We start from the raw sequence: 13,804 nt of genomic DNA, 5'->3' as shown, positions 1-13,804 counted from the left end.
CCTTTTCCTGATCGTTATTTGGCTGTGCTTTTAAGCACCACATCAGTCAACATCATGAGCTCCGAGTCCCATACAGATGACCTGGTCAGCTACTATCCATATAGCCCTAGCCATGTGCTACCTGCAATTTTCGCCGCAATTGTTGGCTTTTCAATGCTATTGCACGTTTTTCAAAACTTGTAATGATTCCATTCTTAACGAAGACCTGCGCACGATTAATACTGACAAGCCTATCAATATAGTCGCTATAGATTTTGGAGAGTCACCTTCTTCATCTCATGGGGAGGAGTCCTCTTTACAACAGGCTGGATTCTCCGTTGTATCTCCAGCTACCACCCCGGAAATATGAACCTGTACATCGCCCAATCCGTCTTCATTTACTTAGCACCGCCTGTCTACTCAGCAGCCGCATACAACCTCGTCGGCCGACTCATGAACTACGCCCCCATGCACGCCGTCTTGAATCCCAACCGCGTCCTAATCTTCTTCGTCTATGTTGGCGCCGCCGTCGAAAGCATCACAGTGGCAGGTGCCGCCAAAAACGCCGCCGCAGGCACTGACCTCAACCAACACAAGTCCGGCGGGATCCTCATCGCCGCCGGCCTCGTTCTACAGGCCGTGGTGGAATGTCTGGTTGTCGCCATCGTCGCCACTTTTCATAAGCGCGTAGCCCGAACTGGGAAAGTCCCGCGCAATATTCAGACTCTCTGCTTTACTCTGTACGGCACTTCGACATTTGTCTTGCTGCGTTGTATTTGTCGTGCCGTGGAGGCATTTGAGATGTTCGGGAAGCTGGGCTGTCGCGAGAACTGCGGACCCATTCTTAGCAATGAATGGTATCTGTATGCGTTTGAGCTTGGGCCAATGTTGATTTTCACCTATTGGCTTAATCTCTTGCACCCTGGTCGGTTTTTGCCGAGAGAGAAGACGCGGTACCTTGATACTGATCAGTGTACTGAGCGATATGGGCCCGGTTGGGTGGATCGCCGGCCTAGATGGGAGACTTTTGCTGATCCGCTTGACCTCCAAGGTACGATTAAGGGTCAACCTTCTCATGACCCCTATTGGATGAGACCTCGGGAGTGGTCGGTTTGTCAAGATGGGAGTTTTGCGGAGAGAACTGCCTCAAATAGAAGATCAGGAACGGGAATTGGTGAATCAGTAGGAAATAAGACGGGAGCTTAGAGTGTTTTGGAAGAACATGACCTTGGCAGATATAATTGATTAAAAAAGCCGAGGATCATGAATCTCATTGGAAATAGACGTCATGTCAGTAAAGATGAATTGGAAATTGTTGACGAAATCGCGAGTGACAGTGAAAGAAGATTGGAAAGAAAAGAAAAGAGGAGGGGAACAGACAACAAGTTATAACCAATGAAGATGTCGCCCACTGGCTAGATTATGCGATACGACGCTTACGTTAATTTAGATCAGCCCCCTTTTGTTGACTCATTTCTTTGGTATTCACTAATTCACCAATTCACCAATTCACAATCTTCGTGTCTCTGTCCCCGGCCAAACTGCCTTCTTTGTCAAAATATCACTCGAGGTCGCGAAGCTCTGAAGCTTTAAGAAGTTACAGAGCCTGATCAGAATGGCCGAGGTCGATCAGGGTGTCAGTGTTCCGGCAGCTCCAACACTAGTTGTGCAGTTTCTTCATACAGGCATTCAGCTTGTTGGCCAACTGTATGAAATCCACAGCATATCCAATGATGAAGAGCTTGTTGAAGGATGGAGTAAATGTAGCTTGCACACTCAGTTCACCACACTGAGTGACAGAATAGTGGGCGCTTGCCCGAGAGAGATCGGACCTCTATCAGAACAGGACCAGGCACTGGATGGCCTTCGCAGTACCTGTCACCTTATCCTTCAGGTTATTTTATCTCGCCTGAGGCTATTACGCGACTTTCAGCCCGTTTCGCGCCTACGCGTCGGGGACTTGAAAATATTTTGGCCCCGAGCAGATGTGGAAGTATTGGAAGAACATATAATCTCCCTGAAGCTGGAACTAGAGGTTGCGGCTTCATCAGCACACAGGTATGTTTCTCATTCACCCCCCCCCCCCCCCCCCTCTTGTGAAACTTTTGGTTAACCAATGATTTTATTCAAACAGCCCATTCATGGACAACGAGGCTCTTCTATGCTTCGACATTTCACGCGGTAAAAAAACTCCAAAAGATCTTCAATTATCGGGAGAAATATCAGAGGAGAACGAAACGTTCTTTGAGCCTAGCATTACCACACTTTTCGGCAAAGAAGTTGCTACAGTACAGGATGCAGTGGCAGTTGAGGTCAACAAAGCCTACTCAGAAGACACAGTCTTTACAGACCACGAAACGACTATTCAAGATTTCCTAATGGAGGCTATCAAGTTTTCGTCCATGACGGATCGAGAGGAGAGTGTCACTGTCGCACATGGAAAAACATTCGAGTGGATATTCTCCGATAAACCCAGCCCCGTCTCCCAGCGGTTGCAACCAAAGAATTATCTTAGTGATTGGCTACGAGACGGAGAAAACCAGGAAGGTATTTACTGGATTAGCGGTAAAGCAGGATCCGGAAAGTCTACCTTGATGCGTTTTGTGATGCAGCACGCTCAAACGACGAGTTTGCTTCATTCATGGGCACGGAATGAGCAACTCATCACTGCCGGCTTTTATTTCTGGATTAGCGGCACTTTGGAACAGAGGTCTCAGACCGGCTTGCTAAGACATCTTCTGGCCCAACTGCTGGATCAACGAAGATATCTCATCCCAATGGTCTTGCCAGTGAGGTGGAAACACCTTCTTTCTCTAAGCACGCGAGAACGTGTGAGGGCTTCGATCACATGGGATCTTCCTGAGCTTACAGCTGCACTGAAATCCTTCCTGGACTACGCAGGCGTGGGAGGTAAGGTGTGTCTTTTTATCGACGGACTTGACGAATTCGCAGGCGACCACCAGCAAATCGTGAAATTTTTCAAGGACTGCGTTTCCTCATACCCCCACGTCAAAATATGTCTATCTAGCCGACCCTTTTCGATTTTTCGTGCGGCCTTTGGAACGAATCCTGGCATTGAGCTCCATGAATTGACCCGAAGAGATATGCTTCAATTTGCCCAGGATAATCTACATGGAGATCCATTGATTAACCAAGTTCTGACCAAAGATGAAGAGACAGCTTCAAAGCTGATCAAGGACATTGTTAAAGCTGCAGACGGTGTCTTTCTCTGGGTGATTCTTGCGGTTCAGTCCATACTTCGCCGTGAAAATTATCAAGATGCTTTGCAAATTCATCAATACCTGGCCCAGCATCCCACTGACTTGGATGACCTTTTCGCTTACTTCATTTTTGACTCCGCATCTGATAATCAAACCTTGACTGCTTCGCGCCTGTTTCAACTCATTCAGGCCAGACAAGAGGCTTGTTATGCTACTCGACAAGAGGATGCAGCATCCATGAACCTCTGGGAATTTGCTCTTGCCGATCAATTTGAGGATATCGTGGATTACATTCCAGAATATGTGCAACAAGCGAGCGAGAAGGACATCATTACCATATGCGAAGTGACCAAGGCCCGACTGTCCACGAAGTGCGCAGGGTTGATAGTGGCTCATAGCTCGGGCTCATCAATAGGCATGCTTCGGCGCAGTACACCATCACCAGCACAGCAGCTAGGCTATAGCAAGGTCGCTTATGTGCATAGAACTGTGAAGGACTTTATCTCCCTGTCTCATGTCCAATCTCGCCTTTTGGAGGTCATGGTGGGATCGAATTTTGACGCCCACAAATCCCTTCTCATCTCTGTTATCTTTCAATTCAGGTGGACGCTGGATGAGTTTTATCCGAACCGGCAAATAGATGACCGGTGGCCCAACATAATCCTCGCTTTCACCCATGCACGACTGTCTCTGAATAGTCAACAGTCTCAGCTGATGCTTATTCCCGAGTTGGACCGAGCTCTGTGTCAGCACTGGGTGTCCCGCCAGTCGACTAAACATGATCATTGGGCTCGGAATCTCTTTTCTTCTTATGAGAAACGAAAGAATCTTAGATTCCGGGACCCCTTTCTCTCACTCTCTGCTAAATTTGGCCTAGCAACTCTAGTGCATGATCGTGTTTTGAAAGATGAAACACTGCTGTGCGGTAGTGACAGCGAAATACCACTGCTCAGTCACTGTATTGAGCTACTCGCCAATCGGCGAAAAAGCGTATACCCCTTGAGCAGTCCAGAAATAATCAGTGAAATTCTCACGAGGGGTGGCGATCCAAACCAGACCTACCAAGATCTGAATGGAAAGGCTCGGACTCCCTGGTTGGTTGTTCTGGAGTACCTTCGAGAAGCAGATCGTCGCGGATGGATTAAGTACTACGATACCAGTGAAAATGGCACTTATCGCCTGGCGGTGATTGTATCACTGTTTATTCAGCATGGTGCTGACCCAAATGGGCTGCTTGTGGAGACAAAGTTGGATCCGTCAGCCTCTGCCCTGGAGATAATCACTGCCATTTACCGGAAATACGCCGCTCCGGAATTCGGGCAGCTTCGCAAGATGCTGATAGACAGTGGAGCGCTGCAGCGAGAAGGACATGGCATTCTGTACGAAGTGTTTTATCCATAGTGAGGCTCAATCCATGAAGCCCCACTCGGTTTATCTCCTTCCTTTTATAAAGATTTGAAAGCAATTCAGAATTCTCTCGTCAGAAGAAGTCCAATGATACAATATCCCCAAATCTCCCACTTTCGGGTACCATCTCAACGCTCCGAGCATTGATAGAGTGGGGCCGGCAACAATGTTCGCTTTCATCCTCGTCTAGATCTGCGTGGGGCCGAATTGGATATTGGGAACCTTCATCTTTATTTGAACAATGAACAATGCGGGGTGCGGGGATCAGAACCTTTCATGCAGGTATGAAACCCTGGAAACTTAGGTCAAGTTCTGTTCTTCAACACCTGCAGCCTCGGATGGATTGGCATTTGAAATCTTTCAAATGTTGAAGTTCATTGAATTCCCATATATTCTATAAATCATCGAATACACGGATCTTCATATATGGATCTAAATATTTGCAACAACAGTTCCCAATTATTGGATGCATAAAGATCGTGAAAATAGGCTTGAAAGGACCTCGGAAGCCCCCGGAGCCCTTTTGCGGGGGGTGCATGAAGAGTGGCTTGCTTTTAATGTTGCAACAATCAAAATTCGACCTTGGAATAAGTTCAAAAAGTCGAAAAGTACGTGAAAATGGATATTACTCACTGTTCACTTTCCATCTTAATGTGGAGCCGATTTAATCCCTGCTGGATGTCTCTTATACCGCTTTGCTTTCGAGCATCCTGGACGAAGCCTTTTTTCTACAAGCATTGAATGTACAACACCAGATGGCCACATTTCCGACACTATGATTGAACTGGAGACCTGTGATAGGCTTGGTACCAGCCCGGGTCCCAAAGCTGACATGGCTTAGGTATTAGAATACGGAGAAGTGGTATAAATACCCAGGCTTGCTCCCCCGGAAGCTGGAATGAGATATCCTGAGGCTTATCTGGGGTAAAGATTGATCAATTGATCTTTCCAAATCTCCCTCACTTTAAACACATTGGAAGCTGATCTTGCAATTTGTCCCTCGAGAATGGATTCCATTACGAGTCATCGCTTGGGTGCCCTGATCCTTGCGAGTATCCCTATATTTTTCGGAATAACATCTGCTACTTCTACTTCATCTGAAGCCACTACGGTAGCTTCGCTATCGACAACAACCGGACTACCTACCACTGCTGCCTACTTTGTGGATGGTACTACCGCCAGATTTTCCCGCACGACACTCACGGCCACCGGCACAGATGAGGGGGTGATTATTGTGAAAGAAACTGGCGTCGCATATGTTTCTGATTCCACGTTGATCAAAACTGGAAACACAACGGTTGAAGACGATAGCTCCTTCACAGACTTGAATGCGGCTGTTGGAGTAGAGACAAATGGAACTATATTCATCACCAACAGCAAAATCATCACCGACGGAGTCGGCGCCAATGGACTTCATACCTATGAGGATGGATCAATAGCCCATCTTTCAAACGTGGAGATCCACGCCAAAGGAGACTTTTCTCACGGAGTTTACACGGGCGGGGGAACCATTTACGGAAATGACCTCATGATCAATACGTATGATGCCCATGGGAGTGCAATTGCTACCGATCAAGGCGGAGGTTTAATCGAAGTCAAGAACGCCGTTGCCAATACATATGGAGCCTTGTCCGCCCTCGTCTACTCAACGGGCAACATTACCACATCCTTTCTATCCGGTGTATCTGCAATTGCCCCTGTTGCTTGTATCGATGGTTCGAATTCCTTCTCTCTGAATAATCCGTCTGTTACATCTGGCACTCAAAACAATGGGGTATTCCAGGTTGTGAGCACTGTCGCGACCAACGGCACTGTGGATACGGCCTATGCATATGTTACAGGCGGCTCAGTTGTGGAGACAAATGGAACTTACGGTGTTTTGTTCGTCGCAAATATCCAAGCAAATGTCTACTTCACGGCAGTAGATATCAAAGCCAAATCTGGCATATTAGCGAATATCACTGCAGATGACCAATTCGGAACGGCAGGGGTCAATGGAGGAACTGTGAATTTGTTTCTCACCGACTTAAGTATCTCTGGTGATATCTATGTTGATGATATAAGTGAGGCTAATGTTTATTTGACTCGGTCACATTGGAATGGTGCTGTCAACACTTTGAACACTACAGGAACTGTTTCTGTTCATGTGGATGCTGCTAGTACATGGAATTTGACTGGTGACTCTCACGTTGGGACAATTGGCATGCGGGATGGTTCAAGCGTTCGTCGAGGCCAGTACGATCTTACTTACAATCATAAGGCCAGAGGCTAAATAATAGCCAAAGGATGATTGATTGATTGATATGATATGTAAATCCATTCAACATTCAATGTTTGCTTGCTGCGGGAGAGATATTGAGCATTCGGGCAGATACGCTTGACCATTTGAAAGGGATCTTGGGACGTGACTTGGAAAAAAAAAAAAGAAGTGAATCAAGTTGAGTTTTGCTGGCGAAAAATACCAGTAGTCTTGAATATTTGAAGCTCAAGGGCATGTGCGGCGATATGATGGCAAGGTGGTCCGGAAACGTTGCTTTTCACTAGAAGACGCGTTCGTAAAGAACAATATTGACTTTTAACTGAGAGTATTCAACATATCACAATTTACAATTTGGCCTTCTCAACTTGCGTGAGCTGTCGCAAGGGAGGTCCAGCCCGACTTCCGTCGCCCTTCATAGCATAAGCAACAGAGTTAGCGGGCGACGGGGCCAATCGCCACTTCTCACGCAGTTCCTTGGAGGCCTTGTTCTCGAAGCAGTCTGCAATATATTTACCCAAAATTGGCAAAAATTTGAACCCACTACTGCACGTTAGTTCGAGGAATTCGTTATATGTCTCACGGTGGGAAAGAAAGTCATATTGAAGGGGGGGGGGGGGGGGGTAACTTACTGTCCGGCTCCACCGGTGGCCACAAAGAGACCCTGGAGTTCTGGGTGGTGATCAATAATGAAGTCGCCCTTTGGTGTATCGGTGTACCAGCAGAGTCGACGGTTCATCCATGGCCGGTCGCCGAACTTGGGGAAAAACTGACGGAGACCTTGGCGCAGGCCTTCATCGGCGTCTTCGGGAAGGTATCCTGTCTGTGCATTGCTACTTTCAAGCTTGGGCGATGATACTTTCCGAGTGATACCATCGTTTTTGATAGTGACTTCATTTGCGTAGCCGTATCCATGACGCGCAAGCTTAAGAATGTTGGATGCCGGGGTGGGCGGGAAGCAGAATACTCCAGTGCTCATGTTGATCATGACAGGGGTCGATTCCAAGGACCGGGCCTCTTCCGGTGTCAATTGAATGAAGCCAACCGGCTGGCCCGATGAGTTGGCGGCGTGTGCCACATCCAAAAGTTGGTTGGTCCAGGCACCTGTGCTCACAATGACCTGGGATGCGAGCAAATATCCTCCGCTAACTAGGTTGACACCCACAACGCGTGACCCTTCTCGACGCAATGAACCGACGGTTCCGCGAGGTCCGGAGATAATAGAGATGCCCTCCACACTGCATCGTGAAGCAAGCTTCTGGATGCTGCCAGCGGCATCGGCCCAGCCGCCCTTCCGGTTAAGGTATCCATTCATGCCCGAGAGATCGGCCTGAATGTTGGGGTATGACTTGAGCAGCTGCGTAGCATCCTTGAGCTCCTCGATGGTGCCGCCAATTGACAAGACTGTAGCCTTTGATTTTTCGATCCAGTCGTTTCGGGGGGTCTCGGACAGCAATGCGAATCCGGATTCAAAGTACTCCTCCTTGTACTCTGTTGTCCAGCCTGCATATGCCTCGCGAGCCATCTGGCAATAAACTGGATCAGCATAGTCGATCCGGATGATTCTAGACAGATCAACACTGCTTCCATCTACTACCGGTGGCGTATACCGATCCAACACTGTAATGTCGGTGTATCCACGCTGTTTCAACTCCAGCGCGGTGGACAGGCCGAAAACGCCAGCGCCCACGATTAGGACGGAATCGCCCTTTGATATAGTCATTGTTTCCAGCTACCGAGAAAATGCGGGGAAATACAATCTGTCAGATAAGAATTATCTGAGGATCTGATCTTATAAAATATATCCTGTGTGGAGGGAGGTGGGAATCGGATGGCAAATCCGGCCCAGGGCCGGATTCTTGGCATCCGGAGAACACGGAAGCGGGCCGTGTCCGGACAAGAGTCACATCTTTTCAGATCCTTTCATGTGGGATTCAGGCTCAGCCAATCCTCGAATGCTTTATCATAATCCTGTAGTTGCAACAAAAGTGTGTCTCCACCGGCAAAGTTCAGATTTTGGGGTTTCGGTGATTCCGGAAAGTCCATCGCAGACGGCCCAGGGCCGGTTTCTTGATGCTCTGCCTGCTCAGGAGGATATGTAACACATTCTGTTGCAACAGTTTTGTGTCCTGAAATCCCAGCTGATCCAATGAGAGTAAAATCACGATCGGTTATAGCATCAGCTGGTGATGTTCCTGAATCACTGGGGGTGGTTTCCTTGGCCAATATCGGGCCAAATATATCGCCAGTTGGATCTGGAGCTCTGCTTGCATTGGAATAGGCAAGGATCTTCCACATTAACTGCAAATCTACAGACCACTTTGGGTCGGATATTGCTTGTGCACTTGAATTTGTGGTCTGACTCCCAGGCGAAATGCTGCCACGAAGTTGCTCCAGTTGCCGGACCTAGTTTAAAATTAGTATAACGCCACAGACGAAACCAAGTAACTTCACCTGTCGGTCGATATGCGGCCAGCGACACCCCATTATTCGCAGGAATCGAAGGCACTTTTCAAAACCTGTCTGTGCCTTTCTGCTGAAAGTGTGATCGTCTGCAAAACTATGTTGGAGATAGATCGTCGCAACGATGGCGACACAGTGTCCTAATGTTGGATCCGATACTTCAAAGCCTTTACTTTCAAAAAGCTCGAGAAAATGAATTATCCAGCCTGAATGGAATGTCAGTTGCTCAAAGGAGTTGCGGAGAAATGACTGCGGCATCGTTCGCCTAAAATTCCTCAGTCGCATGGAGAGAAGAAAAGGGTGGTTCAGCAGACACGGAACTGCATGCCAAGCTATCTGATAGAATAACCAAGGACCCCAATAATCACGACTCATCTCTAGTTCTGTCGGAGTGTAGTCTGGAAACCGACTAGCATGAAGCCGGAATTTCAATGGCATGCAACTTTCATGTTCGGTATGCCAATATGTGGTCACTGCATAGTCTGACTGAGGGTGCCAGGGAGGATTTGTGTCATCTCCGGCATTATTCATGGCATACTTACAGGCAAGGGCCCACAAGTCACTAGTATGCATGACGGCGGCATGTATACCAATGTCTGGCTTGGAATCATTGCCGTTTCTTCGAGAATCCTTTTTTGGTATTAACGTCTCAAAAGAAGGAGTGGCAAGTCCCGTAAGAACCGATTGATCAGAAGTCTCTTGGATTGAACATTGCTGTGGATATCCTTGGAGATTCTGGAGTATTATCACGCTTGCATAACATAGCTTTCGCTCATCTTGCTCGGTTTCGAGGTATTTGAGAAATTCGAAATCTGTCAGCTTGATGTTGCGCATGAAGTACTCTGCCATTCTGTTATAGAATCCTGCTCGAACTAGGTTTCCAGCTTTGTGGCACAGTGTCAGTACGCGGTCAATGCTGAGATTACGACTGAGCTCATACCAGTGAATTCCAACATGCTCAGCAGACATAATGTTTGAATCGTGGAGATCTCGACATTCCCATCGGCAATTCGCTTCATGACCAATTGACAGGCTGTGTCTGTTTTTGCTACAATCTCTTGTTCAATTACACCTTCTTTGACCCCATTTCCTCTAAACCGAAGACCCGACGCCTCCACTGAAAGCACAAGCTCTGGGTCTCGGTTACTCAGACATTCCGCACTTAGCCGCTGTGGAAACAAGGGTAGAGGCTGCGAGTTGCAAAAAGTAAGGTATAATTGCGTAGCTGATAAATCACGCGAACTTCCCCTGTCGTTGGTTAGCGAGGTCACGATGCAAAAAAAGTTTTTGGGTGCCTACATGAGAGCTGGGTTGGTGAGCAGTGGAGCAAACGTTGCTGGTGAAAATTTTGAAAGATTTCTGGTGTCCGGAGATCTAGCCTCGGCTTGGGGTTGCTGGTTGTCACTTGAAAGGTCAGGTCGCCGTCAAAGAAGCGCGCTTGCAGAAACGTACGCAATGCAATTTATCAGCTGTTCAAGTTTTCTTTCAATGCGAGAAACACGATCGTCCTGGAAAAATACCGTAAGCTGGGACTGTTAAAATAATTCAACGTAACTCTTACTATATTCTTTGCGAAATCCGACGCCTCGTCTATTACTACCTCGCCTGTGTACACGCAGTTTTGGCCCAGGCGCTCGCAGTAAGAGCAACTTGGCTTTTCCCCGGGGCATCTTGACTTTTTCCGCCTGTTCCATGATGAGCTCGGGTGTCAAAAAAAAAGTGACTGTATGATGCTTACCGGCAAGGCTCACATGCTTGGCGAGCGCGCTTCGACGGCCGCTCATCGATCGACGCCATCAGTTTTGGGAGTAGATCAGATCAAAACCATGCCAGGGCTGACAGTTAGTATGCTCAAAATTCTTGTGGTTCTTGTAGAATCACTTTGCGAAATGCAGATGCGGCTCCGTTGAGAGTGTCGAGGGGAAGAATCAAGAATCAAGATTTGTATAACTCGAAGAAAACCCGTGTAGACATCTGGAGCCAAGTGGGGCGGCCCCGGGCCGCACACCAAATGCAATCATTGCCTCAATTTGCTGAATATCTCAAAGATCATCCAATATCAGGACAAAAAATAAGTAATGAAAGTGACAAATGTTGTATTTCCCCCCTCATTTTCATGAATTCGTTCCATTGGCCAAACTAATATGCATTCTCCAAGTGTTAAAGCGGGGCCCTGTCGCGTTTCCGAGCGCGAACCATTAAGGGCCCAGCTAAATCACTAATACCTACACTGATCAACTCTGGAATTTTTCCAAAGAAAGCATTCTCGCTCACTCGCTCCCTCTCAGTATTATCGGCTAGTATAAATTCAAATTCACTTAATAAAGTGCTCATCAATTTGTAAATATTGGTCGTGGCCACCGTCTTGCCGATGCACTGACGGCCACCTAGCCCAAAATGCATCAACAGCCTCGACTTTTTCTCGACATCCGGATTGTTCCATCGAGATGGATCAAATTCATTGTGATCTGTACCCCAGACTACCGGATTGTGGTGAAATGCATGGTTGCAGACCGCAATTGATGTCTATGTTGATGTAGAGAATATGCATTAGAAAAATATATCCCCACAACATTGAACATTGAACATTTCAATGTTGAACCAATTGGAGATGTTTTTAAACAAAACAGTTACTCAACTCACTCCAGAGGGAATATATTTTCCAGCAACAGAAAGTCCTCCAGGCATCATGACCCGCCTCGCGAGAGGCATCGTGAAAACTGGTGTGATTCGGAAATTTTCTTTCATGCAGTTCCGTAGATATGGCAAAGATGCCTCGGCCATGGTGACCGAGTAAGCACTTTCAGTTGGTTGCAAAGCTGGCAGATTGGTATCAATCTCTGCAACGCACTTGGTCATAATATCCGGATGATGTAGAAGATGGTAGAAAAGCAGACTGGTAGTCGCGCTGGTAGTGTGAGTTCCCGCAATACTAGTAAATCGCCATATAGAATTAGTCAACGGTTTTAAACAGACTTGGTCCACCTTAATGGGATATCCAGGAGACTACGTACATGAAACCAAATGCTTCCGTTTCCAGGTCAGCTTGTGTCAGATGCTCACCCGTGTCGGGGTCCTTTGCCAAAATCAGATTCGTGAGAATATCTTTTCTGTTAGACGATGTATCATTTGATCCATTCTTAGACCTGATGAAGTTCAGCCGCGTATTAACACATCGCGATGCAAGCTCAGCACATGCCCTGCGGCCGCTGAACAAGGCCTGGAGATCTCGGTGTGGAACGAGAGGGAGCCACTTCTTCAAACAGGCAGTCATACTTGGCCAGGCCCCTGTGACTGCGGCCAGCAGACTATGCTCAACAACAGGCGGAACACGGGATTCATCCTCAGAAACTTGAACCCCAAAGGTCTGGCTAAATGCCAATTCCCCTAATGTGTCAATCACATAAAAGTTCAAGATCTTCTTGAGGTCAAAGACCTCTTCTGTTGAGGTGTATGATGATATTTTCTGGCGGAGGATCTCGATATTTGCGTCGAGATGCTGCTCCATTTCTTTAACATAGCTCATCGAAAAGCTATGCGACATCTGGCGTCGCCGAATAGAATGAATCTGTATGATTGATTAGATCAAGGAAATGCAACCCCAGTGGAGTAAAAAAGTACATTTTCATCTCGCATTCCAAAAACATTGGGATGAGCTGCTCCGTAGGCATCATAGAATTCGGTCTTGGGCATGAATCGAGCCCCTGACTGATATACTGACTTGATTGCCTCTTCATCAGTTATACTGAGCTTATCTGGACCATATCGAACAATTGAACCGTGCTTTTCATGTAGCTTTGTAAGGTGATAGGGCTGCTTCAAGGTCATAAATTGATGCACCTGCCACAAATCCGTAAGGCAGGCGAGAAAAGGTCCGGGATATCTTGCAAGTGGATGGAAGAATCGTTGATAAATGATGTAAGAAATAGCATACAGAAGTATAGCTCCCACCGCAAGTTCAAGAGGGTAATCAAAAAATTGAAAAACTGTCATTTTGTGAAGTGTTGTCAAATGTAGAAAAGAATTCCTTTCGATTTCATTTCAGTTAATGGGAAGTTTTCCACCTACTTATATTCCTCGTCTTTGATAGTTCCATCCCCTGCTATCCCCACAGAGCCACAAAAGATTACGAGGAACTGCCACATGAGCAAATGTTCACAGTATTACCTAGATCCAGGGAAGCTTCAGAGTTCCGACGAATACACGTTTCCCCCCGCATTTTGGCTACAAAGATGTGGGGAAACGTGCACTCCTCCCCACCTTGTTTCCCACCAGGCCCTCAACCAAATGCGTTCCAGATCGATCACGCATTTCGATCTGAGCTGGATATCAATCTGCTGGCTTCTGACTTGCATCATAAGCTCTACCTCAATTTTATCAAAGTATCATGTCATTCTCAATCAACTCTAGTGGCGCCAGACCTTGCAGACTCGCAAGAACACCGACAGCAATTTTTTTTTTTTAAAAAAAGAAAAAA

The 13,804-nt window shown here is 47.0% G+C and overlaps 6 protein-coding genes across 6 annotated transcripts; 3 read left to right on the top strand and 3 right to left on the bottom strand.

The window, feature by feature from the left end:
- Window positions 1–54: 54 nt before the first annotated feature.
- Window positions 55–1,185, top strand: N7466_007894 (uncharacterized protein; the record flags this gene model as incomplete). The annotated part of the gene is made up of 2 exons (XM_057167283.1): window positions 55–179; window positions 243–1,185. 2 exons carry the CDS (start codon window positions 55–57, stop codon window positions 1,183–1,185), a joined length of 1,068 nt encoding a protein of 355 aa, XP_057020324.1.
- A 935-nt stretch (window positions 1,186–2,120) lies between these two features.
- On the top strand, window positions 2,121–4,601 carry N7466_007893 (uncharacterized protein; the record flags this gene model as incomplete). Its single annotated transcript, XM_057167282.1, has 1 exon — window positions 2,121–4,601. One exon carries the CDS (start codon window positions 2,121–2,123, stop codon window positions 4,599–4,601), a length of 2,481 nt encoding a protein of 826 aa, XP_057020323.1.
- Window positions 4,602–5,613: 1,012 nt separating this feature from the next.
- N7466_007892 (uncharacterized protein) lies at window positions 5,614–6,879 on the top strand (the record flags this gene model as incomplete). Its single annotated transcript, XM_057167281.1, has 1 exon — window positions 5,614–6,879. The coding sequence occupies one exon, from the start codon at window positions 5,614–5,616 to the stop codon at window positions 6,877–6,879; it is 1,266 nt and encodes a 421-aa protein (XP_057020322.1).
- Window positions 6,880–7,211: 332 nt separating this feature from the next.
- N7466_007891 (NAD(P)/FAD-dependent oxidoreductase) lies at window positions 7,212–8,587 on the bottom strand (the record flags this gene model as incomplete). The annotated part of the gene is made up of 2 exons (XM_057167280.1): window positions 7,212–7,407; window positions 7,497–8,587. 2 exons carry the CDS (start codon window positions 8,585–8,587, stop codon window positions 7,212–7,214), a joined length of 1,287 nt encoding a protein of 428 aa, XP_057020321.1.
- A 200-nt stretch (window positions 8,588–8,787) lies between these two features.
- Window positions 8,788–10,176, bottom strand: N7466_007890 (fungal specific transcription factor domain-containing protein; the record flags this gene model as incomplete). The annotated part of the gene is made up of 2 exons (XM_057167279.1): window positions 8,788–9,270; window positions 9,319–10,176. 2 exons carry the CDS (start codon window positions 10,174–10,176, stop codon window positions 8,788–8,790), a joined length of 1,341 nt encoding a protein of 446 aa, XP_057020320.1.
- Window positions 10,177–11,487: 1,311 nt separating this feature from the next.
- On the bottom strand, window positions 11,488–12,871 carry N7466_007889 (uncharacterized protein; the record flags this gene model as incomplete). Its single annotated transcript, XM_057167278.1, has 3 exons — window positions 11,488–11,853; window positions 11,971–12,259; window positions 12,342–12,871. The coding sequence occupies 3 exons, from the start codon at window positions 12,869–12,871 to the stop codon at window positions 11,488–11,490; spliced, it is 1,185 nt and encodes a 394-aa protein (XP_057020319.1).
- Between the last annotated feature and the right edge of the window lie 933 nt (window positions 12,872–13,804).

Source organism: Penicillium verhagenii (genome assembly GCF_028828195.1).
Source record: "Penicillium verhagenii strain IBT 33310 chromosome Unknown utg000007l_segment0_segment0, whole genome shotgun sequence".
NCBI classification, from domain to species: Eukaryota; Fungi; Ascomycota; class Eurotiomycetes; order Eurotiales; family Aspergillaceae; genus Penicillium; species Penicillium verhagenii.
This window is presented reverse-complemented; position numbering and strand designations above follow the sequence as displayed.